Below are 24435 nucleotides of genomic sequence, written 5' to 3'. Positions count from 1 at the left end.
TCCATCCATTTTCCGTACCACTTATCCTCACTAGGGTCGCGGGGGTGCCGGAGCCTATCCCAGGTGACTCTGAACTGGTCGCCAGCCGATCGCAGGGCGCACATAGATAAACAACCATACGCACTCACATTCACGTAAACCTTTTAAACCATGGATTCTACCTGCAAAAGTGGAGAGTGAAGGGAGTAACACCCCAAAACAAACAACTGAAAGCCAGGAAAAGCATCACAAAAGAAGAAATCAAAGGTCTGGTGTTTTCCATCGGGCACAGCCTTGATGCAGTTGTTGCAAGCAAAAGATTTTCAACTACATCTTGTCTTATTCACTTGAATCTATTTTAAGTCCATCTTTTCTGATATTTGGCTAGCCTAAAATGTGTTTTGATACAAACAATGCAATCTTCTAAGTTTCTTTTCAGATCCAGATGTAAATACAGGTGGAATACATGGAAATAAACGATGAACTGTTGATCTCTTCTCAATGTTTTTTTCTTTTGATCAAACCCAAATGATTTCAATCTACAGCACAAATGAGGGAATCGGACACACCTTTCCAATACTTTTTCAGAGAATGATCTCGAAACAGTGAGCACAAGCGTTGACAGCAGTTCAAGCATGTTGTTTTCCAAGTCATACCCACCCCTCATGCAAACAAGGACATTAAAAGATATACAGTTTCATTCATTTGCAATGTAAAACTTTAGAGTAGTATAGTAACAGTGATGTAGTGATTACGTTAGTTCTTCTTAATTCAGAATAGTGAACAGTGTTATCTCTGAATCAAGTTCACTAAATGATCACCTCAAATTTGCTTAAGTTTCATGCCCACAGTCTGGGAACACAGGTATATATGGTCTATCGATTTTTGAATAGAATTGTAGTTGTTATTGCCACAACATCATCTGACTGCATGTTCATACAAAAGGTTTGTTGTGCTGCACCTTTTACTCAACACTGGATGTTGTTGATGTAGGCCCTCCTGATGCTCCACTGGATGTACAGTTGGAGCATGGTCCTTCACCAGGTATTGCCCTCATCAGCTGGCTACCGGTCACTATTGATTGTGCAGGGACCTCCAACGGAGTCCGTGTCTCTGGTTACGCTATATATGCAGATAAGAAAAAGGTATGACCTTTAATTGAAATGTCTTTCAGCCAGCGAGTTGGGACTTCAAATCAGTCTACGCCCTAATTCAAATGTGGTTTCTTCTCCGATCTAAGGTGCTGGAGGTGTCTTCTCCAACAGCCGGCAGTGCACTGCTGGGGCCCTCCCAGATCCGATCCCTCCAGGCAGCTCAGGAGCTCACTGTTCGCACTATGTCTGCACATGGAGAGTCTTGTGACTCTTTTCCAGTCAATGTGCCCTCCAAGCTAGCTGCTATAATGGCTGGCCCAGTTGCAACCACCCCGGTAGTGCCACGCCTCACTTGCAACCCTGTAGTACCCAATAACCCGTCCTCTTCGCTTTCTTTCGGAAACTCTGCTGCCAAAGTCTCCACGCTGCCCTGCCCATCATCTCCAAATAGACACATTTCTGGCCTCACAGCGGGGGCTGCTGCCAACTGTCCTCATGTCCCACACACTGAGGTCTTAGTGTCATCAGCCTCATTTGTACAGGCCTGGGCTGACCCCACATCTGCTCCCATGGCTGCGTGTGAGGCTACATTACCCGTTTCATCAATCGTAACCCCAGTGGTAATCCTCACTCTACAAGTATCCAATCAATGAGATTCAAAGCCTTTCTTTCAGTTAAATACTGTTATGTCCAATTGACTGTTCTTTTATTTCACCAGATCAATGTGAACTCCCCCACGTCGTCGGCCCCTCAAGCGGATCCTGTAATAGCACCCGCACAAACACCAGAGGTGGCACCAGCGGCCACATTGGACCAACGCAGAGATGCAGACAGCCCTGGAAGTATACGTCCTTTTCCATCCATCACAGAGTTCATTGAGGATCCCTGTGCCAAACTCAGAACGCCGGAGCGTATCCCCACACCGCCCAAAGCCCCAATCACAGACCTCCTTAATCCTCTGGACACATTAATCCTCCGACCCCCCAGTACTTCACCGCTGGACTCTGAGGTTGAGGAGGAACAAGAGAACAAACGCTTAGTGTCAATTGAGGAGTTCTTGAGACAGGACCGGGACCCAGCGTACACAATGGCGCAGCAGGTCAGCTCTGAAGTGTTAACGTCCTCTTCCTGTTTGCAAATATTGATTGCCATTGATAACTAGGCTTGACACGATCAGGATTTTTGGGGCCGATCATCCGATCAGCAAGTTTTGAAAAAACGATCCGATCACAAGATGGAGCAATGTGTCTATTTACATGACTTGCTCATTTATTGGATATACTTGTGTACGGTATACTGAGTATCCTCAAAATTATTCTCGAGCATTTGATACAAAAGTTAAAACATCAATGACCTCTATGGGGCATTCAAGGATTGGCCACTGACATAAATTTAGGTCAAATCAACATTACAACATGACAGAAATAATGGGTGATAACTTACTGTAATTAAATTACTTTATTGCAATTAAATTACTTTAACAAATACTGCTAATGACATGCTTACTCTAATTTTCTCACTATCCCAGCTATATGGACGGGTGTTGTCGAGAGTTTGCGTCCGTTTGGCTTTTCCCCTTTTTTTGTTTTCCTCCCAACGATGCGTTGCTTGAACGCGGGCTGCTCCTCCTTGTGTACATTCTTCAGCTGCCCGATCAAATTTGTGGTGTTGAAGCATTTAGATGACGTTCCCCATGACGTACTTTAGTTGTGCGCCGACTGCAAATAACTTATGTGTTGTTTGTCTTTGACACTGCAAAACCACACAGATTACGTGTTTTGTCACTGACAAGATTGAACAAAACTTTATTGGCCGTCAGATAGCAAACTTGCTTTTGGAATCATATGCGACCAGCGACACGGAGTAAATGTCTTTTGCGGAGCCGATCGATGATGTCATTGATCGGATCGGGAAATTATGACATGAAAGCCGCTCGGCATAAAATGCTAATTATCGGCCGATACCGATCAAACCGATCAGATTGGTGTAAAGTCTATTGACAACTGATTTGAATGTGATCAATATCTGCGCACGATGATTATACAGTACCAGTGATAACCAACCAATTTGCCGTGGCACATTAGTGTGCCGTCAGAGATCATCAGGTGTGCCGAGGGAAATTATCAAATTTTCACTCAATTGGTCCAAACATTATTCGTTATTTACAACAAATTTTGCTTGCAGTATTATTACTTATTATGTGGCTGAGGATGGAAACCCTGGATTATATAATTCAACATTACCTAACATCATTTGGAGCCACAAAAAATTGAACTACATGAGCAGTTTTTGTCATGTTTTCATTCAACATTATCAGTGTTAATTATATTTACAAATAGGTTTGATGAACTGTATCCATCCATGGTCTGTACCGCTTTATCCTCACAAGGGTCGCCTATCCCGGCTATCTTCGGGCGAGTGGGGGGGGTACATCGCGAACTGGTCGCCAGCCGATCATGAAATGTATCTTGTTTTTAAAATAATCAGGACATGTGTACAATTGTAGCATGTATTATTGTTATGAAAGATTCCCTACTCAATGTGGAAAAATGACTACGACTATGATGTTTTTCTCATCTCAGAGCTATGGCACAGGGTTGCTCGAGCATCCAAGTGATTACCTCGCTGACAACAGCCGCTCAGACCTGTCTGACATTCTAGAAGAGGAAGAAGATGAGCTTTACTCTGACCACCTTGTGGAAGCGCCCACCAGGGGATACACAGTTACAGCTGGCAGGGTATGTGAGAATATGTGCACTCATATGAGGAAGTATTTACTGTATATTTGCCTGAGATGTGTATTTAAAATACCATTTTTTTTTTTTTTTTTTCCCCCCCTGTTACATGCATTTATTGTGATTCTTGTTGTATTGTTCCTTTCCTTTTGCATGATATGATCGTCCTCTTCTTTTTCGTCCTCTTTTTGTTTTCTTTTTTGCTCAACAATGATATGGCCTTTCTCCCTGGCCCTTTTTATGGTCAATCACAGTTAACCAAATCAGAACCTTCAGAGAGTGATGAAGATGTTGTTGAGAGGATCCTCAAGTTACCCCCTCAGGAATATCGCAGCAAGCAACTGTTCAGTATTCCTGAGGTGAGTGAAGAGGAAAAGGGTGGTCGGAAAGAACCTTTACATCATCACGTACAGATTCAGCTGAGGCCCAGCCATCTTCATCCCAGAGACACAGAACGCCTTCATCATGCTCCCCAGTGTCACCACCAACCACACGTTCCCCCTCAGCAGCACCACTTCAACAGGGATCCCAGATCCCTCACCAAAGAGCCTTTATTTAGGCAAGTCAAGCCCAAGATGCAGCACAGAGTCCACTATTCAGATGCAGTTGACACTGTGAGTTATCCTGGTGAAAAAGAAGTGCGTTTATGTGAAGGTCCAGCCAACAGGCGACTTTCTGTCCGCTGTCCCCCTCAGTCTGCTCCCAACAAAGATAGAGTACTACTCAGAGGATTAGGGGACCGCCTTAGGAGGGAGGCCATGCTCAGGAGTCAGAAGGCTGCAGCAGCAGCTAACCCAGGCTATGGCCCTACCCCGCCAAGACCCTACCCAGTCAGCAAAACAGTACGTACTGTGAGGTCACCCATTAGTCGTGGGATGGAGATTGATGTGGAGTATGGCACGGATGACAATGAGGAGCCAGATGCGTGCGCTTCAGGAGAGGTGGTGCTGGAACAGATGAGCTCAGAGTGGTGGATCGAGGGGGCTGAAATGGAGCACATAGGACCGTCTTACCGCCAAGGAACAAAGTCCATGGTAAACATTATTGCATCGCCCCAGCAACCATCTTTCCCAAGCAATCTTGGTCCTTCCCATTAAACCCTTTTTCGTAGTTATCCCGTCCCGTACTGTACCATAGCTCTATAGAAAACAGTCATTCTTCCATTATCGTCAGTTACTACCTCCCTTTTCTGCTGACCTTTCCCAGATCACTATCCTCGTTTAAAGGTACTCATACAGAATAGGGGTTTTGACGTCGACCTGCATATTTGCCCGCTTCTGACGTTGTAGCTCATCTGTAAGGACTTGGGCTTTGGAACATGAGGGTCACGATTCAAGTCTTGCTGAGGACAAGAGAATGGCGACTACTTGTTATGTCTGCTTCCTAACGACTCTCAAGAGGTCCTAACGACTGTCAAGAGGTCAAGCTCAAGAGGTCCAGCACTGTCTGGGCCTTTGCATAATCTGGTTTTCTGTGTAGTGTGAAGAAAAAAAAAAATAATAAATAAATAAATTTTATTCAGTCAAATAAATTACAATTAAATTAGTACCACCGTCATAGAGGTGGAACACCGCCTGCGTGTAAGAGGATAGCAAGAAGCCACAGCCAGGATGTGAAGTTTAACAGCTGAGAAGTTTAACACCCTTCAATGCCCCCTTTCTGTTAAAAGCAATTGTTGCTGTTCAATACTAATTTAGACACTGGTGCTGACGTCGCCAGAATCTAATGATCTCTGCTAGAAGCTCCATCGACTGTGTAAATGTGCACTACAGACACAGGAAAGCCCCACTTCTTCAGCCGTTGTGCCTGAAAGGCACAGTGTCCCTTTCCACCTCTGATGCGGCATTTGTTCAGAAACCCTGTGTGAGACTGGGCCAGTAGCTTTGTTGATGAGAGACCACATTGGTTCTCCCTAGTCAACCTGTATCGCAGTTCAATAATGTTTTGTGGTTGTTGTTTTTTTATATAAGAAAAAAGGGGGAAGATTACAATTGCGTGCCAATTCAGTGAGTCGTATTCCTTTCTAGCAGCAAGTAATGTTTCCCATTGATGAGCAGCCTAGATTACAAGAGATTTCAAAACCTTAAACCCCTAAACTACATTTGCTTTTTCCCTTGAATTCCCCTTGTTGTGTTTTCCCTTCTAAATGCTGATCACCATTCTGCTTGAGATGTTTTCCTTATTGCTTTTTTTTTTTTTTTTTTTTTTCCTGTTCTGATGTGTAGGAGCCGAGTCAACAAACGAGATCTGAAGCAGGTCCATCACAGGGGCCAGACTCCAAGCCATCTTCTAATTCAGTTGGTTTGCAAAGCAGGCAGCTTAAAGGTCAGACACTCTTTTGTTTTTTCTGCTTCTTCTTGAACTCTTGTTCCCAGACAAAGTGATGCAGCGGGAATGTTGAAGTGTTGACCACACACCTGTACTTACAGTTTACAAGCCACCCGCATGCTGGTCGTCAGATTAGCACCATGTGTGGCGAAGGAGGAGTGTCAGCAGTGATGGAGAAGTGCGAGCCCACTAAGCTCAGAACCAGCTTAATTTAAAGTGACTTGTCATGATAGGAGGAAGTGACAATCTTAAAATAGAAACATTGTTTGGCCAACAAAACGAGTGATAATGTAGGAGGAGCCCCTCTCTTCCTCCGCTCGCTGCTTATTTTTTGGGGGGGATAATGAAGCAGACCTAGGTTGTTCACTCTTTGTAAATCTCAATGTTCCTGTGTGCCTTAAATGTATTCAAGTACATACCAATTTGAAAGTGCGATCAGAGATGTTCTGTATCTGTTATATATCAGCGAGGATGTGAAACTGCAAGTTCTCGGCCCACGATTCTTGCCACAGATGGCCTGATTCTCCATAATGAGATCGAGAACAGCTTTCTTCAAAACAGCTGAAGTCTCACTGCAGCTCTTCCAATTTGTCTCACTTTGTCAAATAGGATAGACACGGTCATAAGTTCTTGGGTCACACCAGCATTGTGCTGCACCTCTGCAGTGCTGTGCACAGTGCTGCAGGGCAATAAAATGTTTTTTTTTTTTATTCCATCAGTAATGTGATGGAGCATATAAAAGCCTTGTATAAAAACAAAGTAAGATGACATTAATGCCAGTTGTATGTGTGACTGTGTTGCTCGTGCACAGTTCTTAGATCTAGATCAGATTGTGTCAAGCAACGTTTCCCTTTTCTTGCTGGGTGTTGGAGATCATGAACAAGTGTATGTTTGTCAAACAGCTCACGCAGCTTAGGATCAGTGGTTTAGCTTGATTACCTCTTTTAAGGACACGCCTGGGCTAAACAAGCACTGTTCATAGCAGCACTGTGGTGGGGGAGGGGCAAGCTTCCGCAACCATTTAAAGAGATCCTTGCAAGCTATGCTCGCTCCATTAATGTACAATGTCTGCAACCCTGGTGAAGAACTTACACTTTGTGGATAAATTATTACTGTGCAATACAGTTTAAAAGACCAAATTATATCATTTTGATGTCGACCCTAGTGAGGATAACCGGTACAGAAAATGGTTGGATGGATAGATTTTGATAACTTTTAGTGTTTCTTTATTTGACTAAATAATACTATACAAACTACTTGCAGGTTGTTTTGAATCACCAAAGACAAAAGGGGACAAAAGTGAATTCCGCATCTTTGTGGCCCTCTTCCCTTATGACCCTGCCACCATGTCACCCAACCCGGACGCTGCCGAGGAGGAGCTGCCCTTTCGAGAGGGACAGATCATCACAGTATGTCACTTGCGCAGCATAGACCACACAATCCAGAACAAAGATGGTCGGTTCCCTTAAAAAAAGTGTTCTTTGCTCGCAGTTCAGCGGCCACGTGTGAGCGTGACGTTTGATACATCTCAAATAACAATGCAAAAAGATATTGAGTTGCAGTATCTATTAACATGTCTGTGAACGTCCAGTTTAAATCCATTATCAATACACATCCAATGTTGCTGAACATATAAGTGATGCGAGCTCAGTTGCATGTAATGTGTGAGTGAAGCATGAATTCAGGGCAGCTTATATCATCTGCTTAGGTTTGCGGGGATAAAGACTCTGACGGGTTCTACAGAGGGGAGTCTGGTGGTCGTTTGGGCTATGTGCCTTGCAACATGGTGTCTGAGATCCAGGTGGAGGATGAAGAAACCCGGCAGCAGCTTCTGGAGCAGGGCTTCTTATCGACCCCAGCATCCATAGAAAAAATAGGTATGTAAATGGCTCTCTTTTTGTTGTTGTTGTTGAATGATGCCTTACTGATAAATATGTCACGTTAGACCTAAATTCGATTGCTTTTGGACTTCTACATTAAAACACTTAAGTTGTTATTATTCATATTATCACCATCGTTCATGTGTCAGTGGTAAGTGAAAATGGCTGCATTTGCACAAACCTAAACCTGCTTTGCAAAGATAGCGGGCCTTGTGCAAGAACCACCAGATATTTCAATCCATTTTGCGCAGTGTGGAAAAAAAGTGTCCGGAGTCACACAGTTTGGACAGTGATCCTAAAGTGCAAACTGAATTACTTCAGTAGACAACAGTGATGTGATGCTGTAATGTGTGCCTGTAAATGTACTGATACAATAAAGTGACGTATGCCAGAGTTGAAGAAATCGAACAGTCCACGTTCCACTCGGGATAAAAGCACTCGACAGTCTGAGCCAAGTTGAGCCCACCTTAATTCATTAAGTGAAAAAGTAATTGTCTTGTATAGCAGTTAGCAGTTCCACCTCTTTATCTCCCTGAGACCACGCCAAAGTATCCTGGAGCAAGTGCAGAGGTCCTGATTGAGCGGTGAAATAGTGCTATATTTATCGCCTACAATTGTTTTTCAAACACGTATTTACTGATTATGACTTTATAATACATTGGCATTGTTTAGCGATGACTACGGCACGTTCCGACTTGCAAACAAATTGGGGTCACATTGCCAGTTGCCACCACGGGAAAACTGAGGATCAGCTGTGTATAAATACTGCTGGTTGAATTTGGGATTGTTGTACACCAGTACATTTTGTTTTTGGGAAAAAGGAAAAAATGATCTCGAAATCATGTGGCAGTAACATTTAAACATGCATAATTAGACAGCAAAGAAGACATTGTCTTTTTTCAATACCCTGATACATTTTTGAATTCTTATTCAGTTAAATAAATTATTAGACAAAAGAACATCAAGATTAAATTTGGTCTTTTTCTACTGTTATGGTTTCAGTACAACAACTTCCAGCAATTGTGAAGATATGACTTTTTATACCATGATTCCTTCCATATTGTATGATGTGATGAAAGTCACATGATCGGTTGTGTTAGCCATGGAGTGTTTGGTTTTAGAAAGGAGTTTCTGTGACTGAACTTGCCAAGTCAGTGCTACTCACATGACACATCATTGACAGCTGCAGTTCAAATTTGTAAAAGAAAATATCATAAAGAAGGCCTGATATTCATTACGATGCGTGAGTCCTGTACAAAGCTGTTCTTGCATGAGGCCCGTTTTTCTTTTCTTTTTTTTAATCAAAGGGAGGAGGAAGCCTTTTCTTCTTGAATGTCAATGTGCTATAATCGTGCTTAAAGTACTTTTTTATTTTTTTGGGTTGTTGTGCACTGTGTCGCTATTGCGGAAATCATAACCATCAAACACATATAGTGGCAGTTTTTATGCCGTGTTTGCTTTTGAAAATTCAAGATGACACTTTGCTTCTGTTTCCTGCTTTCTACCCAGTGCAGAGTACAAAGTAAACATCTACAGTTGAAAGCTTTGCACTTCCACTTGCGCTCACTGCTACAGTATGTCTGCTGCTCCCTCTTTTCATTGTCTCTTTGTTTGGTCTGTTTTGCACCCCTATCCTCCTTTTTGCGCAGATTTTTGGTTTCACATATTTTGGTTTTCTATTCTGAAATCCCATGAAGGCACTCGCACACATGCACAGCTTCCACGTCGCCCTGTTCCACCACCGAAACCGAGACGATCCAAGAAAGGTGTGTCTCGCTGCAGATTCCCTCCCACTGCCCTCCTTTTTGGGTCTTCTCTGGTTTGCTTCTCTTTTTGGCTGTTTTGCTTGAAGCCTTTGCTTTTTCACATCATTTACTACATTTCACACAATGACCAGAGGGGATTTATAAAATCAGGCTCAGCATGTTAGCCCAACATTATTATTGTGACTACTTTCATATTCTGTTACGAAAGTGTTACAGCGCAATGTAACCTCTAAAGATGAATAGTTTGTTGGTTAATGAATCAGGAATTTGACCAAATAAAATGATTGAAAATTCTAAAATTCAACAGTATTCCGGAGCCGAAACTGCTATCGTTCATCTTCCCATGTAAAACCTCAACCCTGTGATGTCATTTCCGTGAGCATTTAAAGCAGCGGTCACCAACCACTAGGCCACAGACCAGTTACCAGTCCTTGGGCCATTTGATACTTTGACTATAAAACAATTTCATTGCTCATCAGAGTCTGAAAGAAGTTTTTATTTTGAAAAGCAGGTGCATCCGTCTGTGCCTATATAAAACCACTCATCTCGGTGACGTGATACGTACGGTAAGGGGGGAAAAAGTAAGGGGAAAATGAACAAATTCGTGTCGTTGGTGAATATTTTCAAAAAGCAGAAAAGGCAAATTGATAAGACAGAAAAAATAGCCTACCCCTTCTAAGGAAAATAAAGCTGAAGGGAATATCGGCAGTCCTACTAAAAAAAGGTCCGCGCCTATCTGAGGGCGGGTCGCGGGGGCACTAGCTTTAGCAGGGACGCCCAAGACTTCCCTCTCCCCAGCCACTTCATCCAGGTCTTCCGGGGGGATGCCGAGGCGTTCCCGGGCCAGTCGAAAGACCGAGTCTCTCCGGCGTGTCCCGGGTCGTCCCCGGGGTCTCCTCCCGGTGGGACGTGCCCGGAACGCCTCACCGGGGAGGCGTCCGGGAGGCATCCCAATCAGATGCCCCGGCCACCTCATCTGGCTCCTCTCGGTGCGGAGGAGCAGCGGCTCTACTCTGAGCCCCTCCCGGATGAGGGACTGCTGATCTACAGGATCCAATTCTGTTGCCTTTTTGTTATTGTGTAATATCTATTACAAAGGCCACCACGGAAAGGTACAAGTGATGACAATGAGGAATAAAAGTGAAGAGGACCAGAGAATCAATTCGTTATCACAGAGCACAAGAAGGCACACTCAGTTGCTGCTGCTTACTGTTTTTCATTTGTTTGTTTTATAAATATAGTCTACAAGTGTTTTTCATGCAAATCCATCCATCCATTTCCTTTACCGCTTCTCCTCACGAGGGTCGCGGGCTGCTGGAGCCTTTCCCAGCTATCTTCGGGCGGGAGGCGAGGTACACCCTGAACCGGACGCCAGCCAATCGCAGGGCACATCGAAACAAACAACCATTCGCACTCACATTCACACCTACGGGCAATTTAGAGTCTCCAATCAACCTAGCACGCATGATTTTGGGATGTGGGAGGAAACCGGAATACCCGGAGAAAAGCCACCTCAGGCACGGGGAGAACATGCAAACTAAACACAGGCGAGATTTGAACCCCGGTCCCCAGAACTGTGAGGCAGATGTGCTAATCAGCCGTCCGCCGTGCCAGCTTTTTCATGCAAATATTTACAGTAATTATGGCTTTAACATAGGTTATTGATTGACTTTGGTACATTCACAAATGATAAACCGCAGTCCTCTGTATTACAAATGAGTAAAGCAGTATCAGTCTCTATCCAGGCCGCTCAGTACAATATGGCAAAGTCGACAATAGTGGAAGAGAACAGCGTGTATGTACGCAGGCGTGAGCCGCATGAAATCTTGATGCAAGGCTGCTCTTGCAAGCAGTAATGTTGCCTCTTCATGGTCACCATGTCAGTCAAATGTAATCAAAGCGAAGATTGAGATTGTATATTTTTGTTCTAACACTTTAGTATTCACCTCTTTTTCCACTTGTATGACAGTCAAGACTTCCAATATTGTGGAAAACATTGCTCGTACAGTTTTAAAAAATTATCCTCTGAAACAGTTTCATTATTACTTCTGCTGAAAATCCAACTCCTCGTGTCTCAGAAGGGATTGTGTTAGTCTTAAGAGGTTCCACTGTATTCTTAAACAGAGTGTTCAAAATGATTGAGCATTTTATAATTTTAACATCAGATACTAACTTCGTTGGTTCCATTAGTGCAGACTTAAGTGGCACACTTTTAGTGCTAAAATGGTCCATTTACCAACGTCACCATCCCCTCTGATCGTTACCTGTGAATTTACCTCCTGCTATGCGATGCGGACTATGAATTCAGAATACATTTTAAGTATTTAAGGTGTCGTGTTGGCTCTATGTTCCCCCTGTTTCTGCAAACGTACGCGATCGTATCCCTCGTCTCTTCCAGTGGAGTCTGCAGCACTCTGGCAGGAGAGTGTAGACTCCTCCAGTGAAGGTTTGCTGCTTCCCCTTTGAGCCTTAATCACTCTGTTTTTCTGCATGATCGCGTAACCACTCGAATGTTCACTGGACAATTTGCATGTGTTCATCTTCTATTTTCATGTTGATTGCCCTTTCATTATTAGTTACATCCGCATGTAGGCTGTGTCCTGATTGAAGGTAACACCGCTTCTCCTCTTCATCCACCATTATTAGAGACTGTTTGATTCTTGCGGGTACTCAACTTTACTCCAAGATTCCTAAAAAAAATGAACGCAAGGTTAATGGAAGACTCCCAATTTGCCCATCGATGCAGGTTTCAGTGTGAATGGCTGTGCCCTGTGTTTGACTGGCGACCAGTTCAGGGTGTGTCGGGTCACCGTGGCTGGAGTTGTAGAATGGTTGTATCTCAACCACAAGGGTTGTGCTTTCGATCCCAGGACATGTACAAATTCAAAGCTATTTGAAGTGCCTTCATTTCATGTACTTGCCCAAATATTGCCATGCAAGTGGTTTTCTGTGTTGGCCCTGTTGTTGGCTAGCAATCTTTTTCACCCAATGTTAACTGGAATGGGCGCCAATTCACTGTATATTTATTGGGAAGATCGATTAATACACCAAGCTGGACAATGTCTTCCATTAATTCTTCGTGAATAAGTTGCCATTAATCAATTGCAATCAGTTCCTCATCCCAACTCTTCCTTCCTCAGGTTGCATCATTTACTCACCACATAAACTAATATTTTCTCCACGCAATGGTGCTAGGATGATTCCAAACGAAGAGCAAAAGTAACTCTTAGAGGGCAAAAATACTAACTCAATGCTGTCATTTTTACCTTTTGTGTCCTACTGCATGGAGTGGAATGTCAGACACGCAGCCGCAACAATCTGCATGCTGGTGGTCACAGAAAACATGTTCTCCTCCTTATAATGTATTTTTGCTCATGTGTTTTTGACGGGCAGATCCAAGCCAGGCAGCTGCTGCAACTGCAGCAAACCCCGACCCAGGATCTCGCCGGATGGTGGCCATCTTTGATTACGATCCACGAGAGAGCTCCCCAAACACCGATATTGAGGTCAGACTTGGCACATGCAGACAAGAAATCACATTTCTATTGTATACGTACAGTGTTTGAGGTTCGCCCATGAAGTTACTGATTGTGTAGTGGTTCTCTCGCCTCACTTCCGTGCAGGCAAGCACGGGTTCAGTTCTGACTCAGTGACGGTACTAATGTGAGTGTGAGTGGTTGTCTGGGAATTTGCCCTGTGATTGACTGGCAACCAGTCCAAGGCGCGTCCGCCTTTGGCCCCAAATCACCGACGATAGGCTCCAACGACCCTCGACCCTGAACAGGATGAACGGTGTAGACAACGGAGGGATTGGTGCTTGCTCATGATCTAATTTGTTTGCCTAGGCCGAGTTGACCTTCAGCGCCGGAGACATCATCCACGTGCTTGGCGACATGGATGAAGATGGCTTCTTCTATGTAAGTATTACATTGAAAACTTCTGATTTTGCACTGTACTTCAAACTAAAGTGCATGCATAAATGGAAAATAATGAAAGTTAAATAAAGATAATGCGAATAATAAAATTGTATTAATGAGTACCTTTTGATGCCCTCGAGCATGCTGTACAACAATAAAACAAGAATACAAACAGAACGATACAACAAAAGAAAAAAGACAGGACAGTGAAGTAATAGCGGTTAAAGTGGGTAAGCGATTTTAAACAGATTTTAGGGTTTAAAGTTTGGATTTGAAGATTGCGAAGGTGTTTGAATTGCAGAGGTCAGTTCTGCTCCCCAGTGTTCTGAGGCAGGCAGGAGGTGAGGTCAGGTGGACGGAGGTCCGACAGACATGGCGGAGCGATGCTATGGATGGCCTTGAAAGTATACAGGAGGTGTTTGATGTGATTTTGATGTGGTGGAATGAATTGGCTGGGGCTAGGCTATTTGACTTGGACACTGTACTTTTGCTCATAATCAAGTACACGCATGGACGACGGCCATGCAACCAATCTAAGCATTCCTGTGATGAATGATAAGAATCAAGATAACCAGAAAAAGCCACCAAGTCCGGGAGGGGATTGTCAGGGGCAAATTGATGCTTGGTCATGGTCGAGTGCAGCGCAGTGTGTATGTGGGCCAGCAGGGGACAGGTGAGGACGTGGAACCGTGCGGCTGGACCGAGTGTTGGTGCGATCTTACACTCTTATGCTGGATTTACACTGCATGGTTCAAGTAACACAATTTGGACTATTTTGATTTGTTGCTTAAGTGGCATAATTCCAATGCGCATCATGGCAGCCTAAATAGAAAAAAAAATGCATCGGTATCGGATATCTTCAGCCATCTTCCAAATGTGGATGAAAATCGGTTACGTGCCGGGTAGCGGTATGTGCCAACGTGAGTGCGGCGTTAGCGCACAGATCGGATTTACCTCGTCACTGCGAGCTTGACGTCGTCGAAATACACCGATTGGTGAAGTAAACAACACAAATAAAGACACAACTACAGGGAGAGCATATAGCATTAAATATAATGTAAATACAAAAAAAAAAAAAATGCTACATTAGATGCATGTCAATTATGAAATGAGCAAAATAACTGCGGTGATGGCAACTCAAGTAATATGGAGGTTACGCTCATTTCAATAAATGAGGGAAGAGTCTGCACGTGGGTCATTTGAAATGTACAAGAAAATAGAAAACCATTGGATATAGGCAATAGGCATTCAATCAGAATTGGGCACTTGGACCTGCAGTGCAAATCCAGCCTGAATAGATTTCCTTGTGTTAGATGAGATTTTCATGAAATATGAATATACAAAAAGCAAGAAAATGCCCAGTGTAGACACACTGGAGCGTTGGATATCTTGACAGAGGTTGGATAAGTTATCTGCTTTCAGTTGGTTGTCACACAATGTCCTCCAATCTGACTGTTGGTGCGTGTTTCTCTATCAGGGCGATTTGAATGGACAACAAGGCCTCGTGCCCTCCAACTTCCTGCAGGCTTTACCAGAAGATGCCCCGGCCGATCACGTCTCAGCTCAGCCTGCACCAGAGCATAAAAGAGAATTACAGGTAGCTGAGTGCTTGCCATGCACCATGTCACCTGCCTTTCTATGTATGTTACTAACAAGCTCGTTTTGTTCATTTCCTCGTCTCGTGTTGGCATTTCTTTCAATCTTTACGACTGTCTTGCACTATCCTCTTTCTATTTCTCAAACTTTGTTTGCTTTTTTTTTTTCCCCCCCGCTCTGCCATTTCCCGCATGACCTTTTGCAGAAGCAGAAACGAACTGTGCACTTTGAGACTTGATTGTAAGTGTTGTCTGAAGGGGGAGAGAGCACCTCAGCAGTTTTCATTCGTGTGTCGCCCCCCCCCCCCTCCCCCCCCATTCATTTCCTCTTCATGTTAATGTCCTTCCACTCTAGATCCACTTTGCTCCCTGCATCAAATCCTCAGTTCAAATGTGGTCTTATAGTGTGTTCTTAGAATAAAATGTGACTACTTTTCTGACTTTTCGTGTGATCCTACCTTCCATTTATGCTGCGCAGGGGTCCCTCGGTTTACGGCGGTCCCGACATTTGACGTTTCACAGTTAAGAATGGCACACAATGAACTAGTTTGCGCAGCACGTACGAATGCGTCACTGTGGCCGTGATTACAGTTTTCATTTGTTTTATAGCCAACCATCGAAGTGTTTTTGTAATTCAAATATTTACTGTAATTATGACATTTGGACATTCCGATCGCCACGCCATGAACTACTTTGCTCAAGTATTTGTGACTTTACTACTTAGTTAGCATGTTTTAGTGACAGGATTGCTTTCTCTGCTGGCCTAAATGCTATCAGAAACACTGACCTACATTTACCACCGAAATTCTAATATTTGTTCCATAAAATTGTATTCATTTTGTAATCTGCCCAGGCCATTACAATCATAGTTCTGGCTGATGGAACCTAAACTATGTTAGCAATGGGACTGTTTCTTTAACCAATCAAAGCGCGCTGGGTCTTGGCGACGTCAGCCTTTTTCTGTCCTCTGATTGGATGGTCACAGCAAGCAAGTGTGACTTGCAAATGACATTGCTAGGGATCTGCTCGCATTAACACATTTAATAATAAGCATCTCTGGTGGGTATGGCGTATTTTGTTTTCCATCCATCCATTTTCTTTTACCGCTTCTCCTCACGCGGGTCGCGGGCGTGCCGGAGCCTATCCCAGCTATCATCGGGCAGGAGGCGGGGTACACCCTGAACCGTTCGCCAGCCAATCGCAGGGCACAGCACCTATAAACAAACGAGCATTCGCACACATTTTGTTTTATGTCTTTGTCATGTTATGTCGGGTAAGTCTCCACTGGAGGCCCAGATACCCAATGCACCGCCCGCCACAGGTTAGTGATTACGGCACATTCCGGCTCATGTACAAATTCAGGTGATGTCGCCGCCATAGGAACGGAACTCCCATCGTAAACCGAGGACCCTGCGTACTCGCAAATATTAGTGTGTACATTAATTGCATGAATTCATGTAACACAGCCATTTTCTGCAATGTCCTTTTCCTCCTGAAGGGGAGTCCCTCTCTAGCGCTGCAGGATGCCGGGCCCTCAACAAGCCAAGATGCTTCGATCCCACAAACAGAACCTCCTTGCCCGCATCTAATAGAACATTCAGAACCACCGCCCCATCTGCAACTGCCCACAAGCACCGCATCAGACTCGGGCGTGGTTCCAGGCCCAGCTCCGGGGCGTGCCTCTCCTCTAACCCCGCACCCGGCAGACAGGCCGGTGTTGGCCGACTGCTCTGCACAAGGCAAGAAGAAGAAAGGCTTCTTCTCCAAAGGCAAGAAACTGTTCAGAAGGTTTGGATCCAGCAAAAAAGAATGAAAGGCAGGACCTCAAACTTGATGCTCTTTTCAATCAAGCACTTTCTGTCTGCTCATTGTTAGTGCAGTCAGAGATGTTACTGTCCATAATTATACCGGACATTTGCCTTCGAGCACTGCTTGACGAGCTGGAAATTACAGAGTTACTGTAGAATTGTGCAATCTCTCTCCTCTCATCGTTCCTTATCGAAGCGTCCCATTCTTCAATACGCAATATAAAAGCAGAAATGTGCGGTTGTCTCCCCGCTACAGCAGGCTACTGAAGCGAGGCCTCGGCCTTCTGCGTCCAGGTAATAACACAAAATGCTTACTCGCCACTTTATCTAAAGAAAGCAAACAAGTAGAGGCGGCGGACCTCCTCGTCTGCTGCATGACTATTCACTCATCAGTTTGTCCTCACGTCTTTCTGACTGTTTTGTACGTTTGTCATACGGATCCTGCTTGTATCTGCAGCAATCGCGTTCCCTCACTGGAGACACGGTGAACGACTCTCTAGAGTGTGTGCGTGCGTGCGTGTGCGCGCTGTCCAAAGGAAACGCCTTTTCCAGACATTAACACGGGAAGTCTTGATGTTGTCACCGGTACCACCAAATTATGCACACAACATATTCAATGTATTTAGGATTCAGTATTAGACGTTTGAGTGCAGCATGGTGTTTTTCTTCCACAAGGATTTAGAGGGATTTCATAGAAAAAGTAAGTGTTAGAAACCACAATAAAAGGTAGTAATCCCGCACTGCATCAGTTTGAATGAATATGTAGTATTTCCGCGTAATTTTGCCTAGCACGTTGGCAGGTGTGGTGAAGCAGAACATTTTTTCAACGCGCAGAGCTGCAGGTGTTCTTGCACAGCCACCCGTTTTGTATACTACTTACTTTGTTGAGTGTTGTAAAAGTAGCAACCTATCCTGGCGAGAGATGTGCTACACGCACACACACACACACACACACACACACACAGTTTCAGTTTCACACCGACAGGCTATTTAGGTTGTCCTGTGTGAACTTATGTTAACCCATACCACGATACCACTGAGACAAGCACAGTGAGAACATGAAAAAGCCATGCCAAGGTTCAAACCTTAACCCTTGCCATGGGGCAGTACTGCTAACCATGTTGCTGGAGAACAGTTCAGTTCAAATGCAATAGTGTATAGCCGCTTAACTTTTTGTACATCTTTTTTGTACATCTTACGGAACTTGAAGGCCACAGTATACAGGTGCACCTCGAGCTTGTTTTCATCGTGGGCCTCAACATAGTTGTGGTCAAGTTCACGTTTCAGTTGGGAACCAATTGCTTGTCTCGTGGAAAGAGGGTGCAGATTTAATGACGTTTAAAATACAGACTAACAGCTGCAAGCTTTTCTTTTAAGGAAAGTGCAAGATCAATAGTTGATCTACTTTTTAGTAAACAATCAGTGCAACAGTAACCGTTTGCATTATTAGTCAATAAAAATACTAATAATGGATTTGTTATTGCTCGCGCTCCATCTGAAAAGCCCGGCCCGGGAGAGGCTGTTTCACGCTGCGTGTGTGGGTACCCTAATAATCTCCCAGTGCTATTACATACTTGCCCCTCCGTTTGACGAGCACCTTTTTTTAATGGCGATAACTACTTTTGAAAAGAAAAAAAATGGAAAGAAAAATTGGGGCAAGCTTTCGCATTTGGCCCGCAAAAGCCTTGAGTTTTGACACCTGCGCATTTGACTATCGTGGAAAACAAAAAGTGTTATTTTACATGGATTCACAAGACAGAACAAAATATTTCATGATTTCCATTGTTATTATTTGGTTGATTATAGTTTGCAGCTTTTTGAATATTACATCAGAAAACTCTTCACGGTTTTTAATGTAGAAATCAAGCAGGAATTGGCCTTTTGAAAAGTATTTTCTTTTATTGAATGAAATCTGCACAATACGAGTTTCACATTTTGAATTAAAATAACCATTCTGAACGACTGTTGATTTTTAGTGAGAGTAAATGTGTATTACAGAAGGAAACCTGCTTCTAGAGTATAAGGAGGAAGGAATATCATATATTTTTTTTGTCATGGCACGCGCGTGTCGTGGAGTTGCCGTGCAGTTGAAGTGAATGTGTGTCAGCGCTTGTAACAGGACATTCCTGTTCCTGTTGGTAACTTCTCAGGTTTTTCACATGTAGCTTAAGACCCTACAGCCTCCCCTTCAAAAAGTGCAGAAAATGCCAAACACTTTAGGTGCTTTTATTTCATTTCGTTTCGCTACAAAGGAAGCGGATCTAGTCAAGCTCCTGTCGTGTTAGTCACTTTAGTTCCAAGTTAAGTAGTTAAGTCATTAGTCGTCGTTGGTCAGAGGGAGCGTGACGATGCCAAGACTATAAAAAGGAGGTGGTGGGGGTGGGGCATTTTGCGGACGCTTTATTTGCAAATTAGCCGGGACATAAGCAAGTTTATTTGATTTTTGATTTTTTTTCCAGAGGAGAGTTTCTGAAGCGTACGTACAGTTGTATTGAATTTACGGCCTTGAATGCACAAGTATTATCGCGACCTGCTGTTTAGTTAGCAGACTGCACTCCTGCTGCTCTGCATTACACCCACATGCACGTAGTTAACAGTATTTAGCCTTACCAGAAGACAATGTTTAGTCTTAATATGTTGTTTACAGGATGTTTGTTGATTGCATGAATACCAATATTATGCCCATATTCTGCCTTATTTATGTTTTCTTTGTCTGACACATCTACAATGTGAGTTGTAGATTGGTTGAAATGCAGTGAAAAGGTAGTTGTAGGAGTTGTGTATTTAATGGACAGTGTTTGAACTCTCTCCCCCCCCCCCCCCCTACATTTATAATGTAAAACTTTTTTTTTTTTTTTTTTTTTATATGATGTGATAAAAATGTTTTTCTTACCTAAATGGAAGCTCATCTGTAAATATTTTTGTTAATATTGTTTTTGCATGTTTATGCAGTGTTGATGCGGTAAAGGCGTTGAATGCAAAAGAACTGAAACATGGGTCTTTCTCCATAAAATAAACGATGTATATTTTCACATAAAAACAAAAGCACTCAAGAGCAGGTGAATCTCTTAATTGTGAAAGAAAGGAAGCAAAAGAGTTTCTTGATTCTTTATTTCATCCCGATGACATTTGATTTCGTGTACACGCGATTGTCTTTTTCCAGCCCGTAGTTGCAATCGTGCTAAAATAGAGGAAAAAGTTTGCAAGCTTTGCTGCGAGCTACACAGCACCCATGTGAGAGAGCAGCAACAACACTCTGGGTAACGCGTAGCCTCGCGAGACAAAAGCCGCTTCCTCTTTCTGGACTTCCGGGGAGAGGCCGCCGTTTTCCCTGAAGCCAACAGTACACTCATCCATAAAGTAGGAAACACTACACTGTGGCGAGGAGTTTAGTAGTGCTTTCTACTTTATGGATGACTGCACTGTATATCTGCTGGACTTCTTCTGTTATCTGTAGTCTCCTCTTCTGCACCTGCACATGAACACAACGCCCCCCATGCAACCTTCACTTCCTTGTTGAGCCATAAAGCAATTACTTCTTCGCCTAAAAAGTGTATTATTTGATTAGTTTGCCTGGTAATATTTTCTTGTGTTTTTTTTCTTTTTTCTTTTTCCCAAGTTAGAAAAATGGCCCTTCTTGTGTCGCCACCTCATAAACGCCACAGGAAGTGCTATCTTGAGGAAGCCATTTTGGCCGGGGTGAGTAAGCTTTTCTGCCATATTCACAAGTTACGTCAAGAAAGCAAAGGATTTGCTGTTTAAGTCAGAATCAAATGGATGCAAACACACAAACATCATTGAAAAAAAACAAACCTATAACAGTTTCGCAGCAAGAAAATGTCCCACTGAAACGTCTACAGTCTATTCCAATCTTTAAAAATACTTAAAAGGTTCTTGTCCCATTGGCGTAATGATGCTAACATTGGAAACAAGGTTGTCTATCATACTTTACCTCGACTTTTTCTTTTTTTCTCTTTGAAGCGATAGTCTTCGGCCAGCTTAGCAGGTGCCGTCGCCCGGCTCCAGAAGTGAATGAAGAAGAAGAAGTTGTCTCCTTTTGAACCCTCCTCAACCACGTGATGTAACCACAGGAAAGAGGTCTAACAGTCACAGCCGCTCTCGTTCTTGTCTTCCGTCTTAACACTCTGCTTCCTACAGATGGTTAAAAGAAGACAAAATGGGCAGACAGGTTAGAATGTCATTTTTTCCAGCCAGTAAAACACAAAACTGCCTAGGGAGATCATATAATATCGACTTGAACGAAACGGGAGAATTGTCTAAATCGTCCAGTTGATGTGATTGACAGAATATTTCTATTTTCTGTTCTATTCATTTTCAAATCAAGCTTTTCGATTTTAACTTTCCCTATATAAGTCAAAGGAAGCCTGAATTTGGCCTTTGACACGTGTGCCGAGATGCATCGCGACAAGGCTGCATGTAAATTAACATGTTTGGTTACAATTTAAATAGGACATTACTCTTACGGAATCAGATTCCCTCAACCACATTATGCTGTTTGGTGTCAGTTTTTGTTTTGGAGTTTTTTGTCGCTTTTTAAATGTAAAATGCAGCAGCATTTGATTTCTCTTTTTGTGCCAAAAGCTTTGCTGCTCTGCATCAGGCTGCTGTGACACGTTTACATTAATTGCGTTCAGTGTCAACCTCCTGCAAGGTTAAATACAGCCCTGTGTTGGAACATTTCCGAAGTCCCAACTCTAAAGTAACAGTAAACACCCAACAGCCACAAATATTGTGACCATTTGCACAACATAGTGAATGCAGGCTTTTTTTTATTTTTTTTATATATAAATAACCCTTCACAAAGATAATAATGATCCACTTGAATTTACGCTGTCAGAAGAGTATTCATTGAACTTTTGATTATTCTGGTTGGAGGATACATCCATCCATCCATTTTTTTGAGCCGCTTCTCCTCACATGGGTCGCGGGCGTGCTGGAGCCTATCCCGGCTGTTTTCGGGCAGGAGGCGGGCTACACCCTCAACTGGTTGCCAGCCAATCGCAGGGCACACATAAACAAACCATCATTCGCGCACACATTCCCACCTAGTGGCAATTTAGAGTCGTCAATGAACCTACCATGCATGTTTTTTGGGGGGATGCGGGAGGAAAGCGGAGTGCCCGGAGAAAAGCCACGCAGGCACGGGGAGAACATGCAAACTCCACACAGGCGGGGCCGGGGGATTGAACCCCGGTCCTCAGAACTGCGAGGCAGACGCTCTAACCAGTCGTCCACCGTGCCGCCTTGTAGTACACAGCGGTGTACTATTTCGACTGATGTCACTAAATGAGGTCAACACAAAATGTCATTTTAGCATGATACATATATATATATATATATATATATATATATATATATATATATATACACACAAAAGACGGAACATTTTTATCATTAGATTGTGCTGGTGTACTTAACATGTAATTAGTATTATCATGTTGGAAGTGCTATTGTGTGAGTCTGAACACACACATACACGCAAATGTCAAGGCACCCAAATAAGCCCCCAAAACGGGCATGGCCCCAAGAAATGGGCGCGGCCCACTCCGCAGGAAAGGCGTTAATCGCAAAGCTGAGGTATGATTTTTCTATTCCTGCCACTTTCTGCCACTGTTAGGAAAAGGCCCTCTTAAACATGAACATGTGGATGTACAGTGTGAGCACTCTGGAAGTATTTTGTTTGCAGACAAGTTTTCTTTTTCGTTATGAAAACGGGTTTTAACTTTCTGGCTTGTCCCCAAAGGGGTTGACACTCAGGGGCGGAGCCAGGGATGGCCGCGGCAAACATAGACTGAAGGAAGGCCGACCCCTAAGAGCACCCCCCACGTGTGTCGGCAATGATCTGTTAAAAGAATTCATCAATCAAACTTTTATCAGAATCAGAATCAGAATCATCTTTATTTGCCAAGTATGTCCAAAACACACAAGGAATTTGTCTCCGGTAGTTGGAGCCGCCCCTCCATGACGATCAATTACATACTGCACACCACGACTTGGACATGCAGTCGTATTTTGCGCCCTCTGACATTTGCTTCCATTTCCACTTCTTGTATGTTTCATGAGTAGTGCGTCGCAACACAAAACACGTATCCCCTTTCCCAGCAATGTAAATGCAGTTTTTCAGTCAGGACAAAGACGCCGGCGCTTAAAAGCTTGTAGGTCTGTGAACATCAACTGTTGCAGGCAGTGTGTGTGTGTGTGTGTGTGTGTGTGTGTAACCATGTAGTCACATGGACAGGCATTCTTTTAACTGTCAGCCCCAGATGGGACTCCATTTCGGTTAGCGACTGATGGAACGGGAGCAGATGTCATCTAGCATCGGGAGCTTTGAGGGGAAACCTATTTGCTAACGCTACTATTGAATACAAAGGAGATGATGAGTACAACGTGTTGTCTGTGCGTGAGTGGGCCACAGTGAGGAAGTGATTGTGACTCGCCTGCGCGGAGAGTCGCGTGAGGCCGAGGCTGCTCCTAGTGATACACCTTATCTGGACCGGCAGCCAGCTCCCCTTCTACCCGACCGACCCCCTCCCTGCATGTGCTCGCCCAAGGAGAAGTCTCATATGAAATTCACACATGTCCCCCGAAGATGGCATTCTCTGTAAAAGGAAGTGAAAGGCTCATGAGCATCTGCTTACACGCTGTAACCGCTCGAGAGAGGAAGTCCACATGGAACACGGTGTAGTCTTCTGTCAATAGTGTACACCCTCCTTATAAAGGACCCCTTCGCCCCCCGTGTTACCATTTTCTTACAAATGTGTGATGATGAAACGTCAGCGTAAGTCAGACTCATAGGAGATGCGCCGCAAGCGAACGAGGTGCTTCAAACGAGACCCTTGGTTTTCCTGCTCGCTGTGTTACTGACATATCCAAATAAGGGCAAAAGCGACCGTTGCAACCTGGCAACTAGGCCGCAGTCTGCGTGAAAAAGAACGCCACGTTTGGCTGCGCCTGGCAGTCGCGTCTGCCTTCCTGTTTGACAAGGCCTGCGGTGGAGGAAGTCTTGCAGCACGCAGTTCTCGGTTTTGCTTTTGCTAAGACGCTTGCGTGGAATGACTTCACCCACACGAAGCTAAACGTGCGGTGAAAACAGGCGCTGATGACCTTTACTCTGAAAGTTGCGTGACACGAGAGATTCAAATTCATTTTTGGTTTGGGGTTGAAGAACCACGCGGACCCTAGAACAGTTGGTAACTTTTGAATTCACCTCTGGAGAAGTTAAGCGATTGTCCATTGGTGTGGTTGTTTGACCTGTGTTTTCCTGGCGACCAGTCCAGGGTGAACTCTGCCTCTTGCCCAAAGTCACCTGGGA

General features: G+C 43.9%; 1 protein-coding gene and 1 long non-coding RNA gene across 18 annotated transcripts in view; one reads left to right on the top strand and one right to left on the bottom strand.

The window, feature by feature from the left end:
• LOC133416478 (RIMS-binding protein 2-like) overlaps positions 1-20413 on the top strand; it is a 61423-nt gene extending 41010 nt beyond the window's left edge. For 7 of the 17 annotated variants that reach the window (XM_061703417.1, XM_061703425.1, XM_061703421.1 and 4 more), the window contains 14 exons: positions 817-843; positions 973-1124; positions 1220-1693; positions 1792-2172; positions 3656-3811; positions 4063-4842; positions 6034-6133; positions 7400-7545; positions 7845-8013; positions 9714-9782; positions 13176-13288; positions 13628-13699; positions 15177-15296; positions 16793-20413. In XM_061703417.1, the coding sequence (XP_061559401.1) occupies positions 817-843; positions 973-1124; positions 1220-1693; positions 1792-2172; positions 3656-3811; positions 4063-4842; positions 6034-6133; positions 7400-7545; positions 7845-8013; positions 9714-9782; positions 13176-13288; positions 13628-13699; positions 15177-15296; positions 16793-17107 (3074 nt within the window). In that variant the 3' untranslated portion in view covers positions 17108-20413. The other 10 variants (XM_061703433.1, XM_061703432.1, XM_061703424.1 and 7 more) reach the window with 6 other exon arrangements.
• Positions 20199-21178, bottom strand: LOC133416480 (uncharacterized). The gene is made up of 2 exons (XR_009770253.1): positions 21055-21178; positions 20199-20574 (listed from the first exon to the last, which is right to left on the bottom strand). It is a non-coding gene; the product is annotated as an uncharacterized LOC133416480 (long non-coding RNA).
• Positions 21179-24435: the final 3257 nt, after the last annotated feature.

This window comes from Phycodurus eques, chromosome 17 (genome assembly GCF_024500275.1).
Source record: "Phycodurus eques isolate BA_2022a chromosome 17, UOR_Pequ_1.1, whole genome shotgun sequence".
In the NCBI taxonomy this organism is placed as follows: Eukaryota; Metazoa; Chordata; class Actinopteri; order Syngnathiformes; family Syngnathidae; genus Phycodurus; species Phycodurus eques.
Note: the sequence above shows the minus strand (reverse complement) of the source record. Positions and strands in the feature narration are given on the sequence as shown.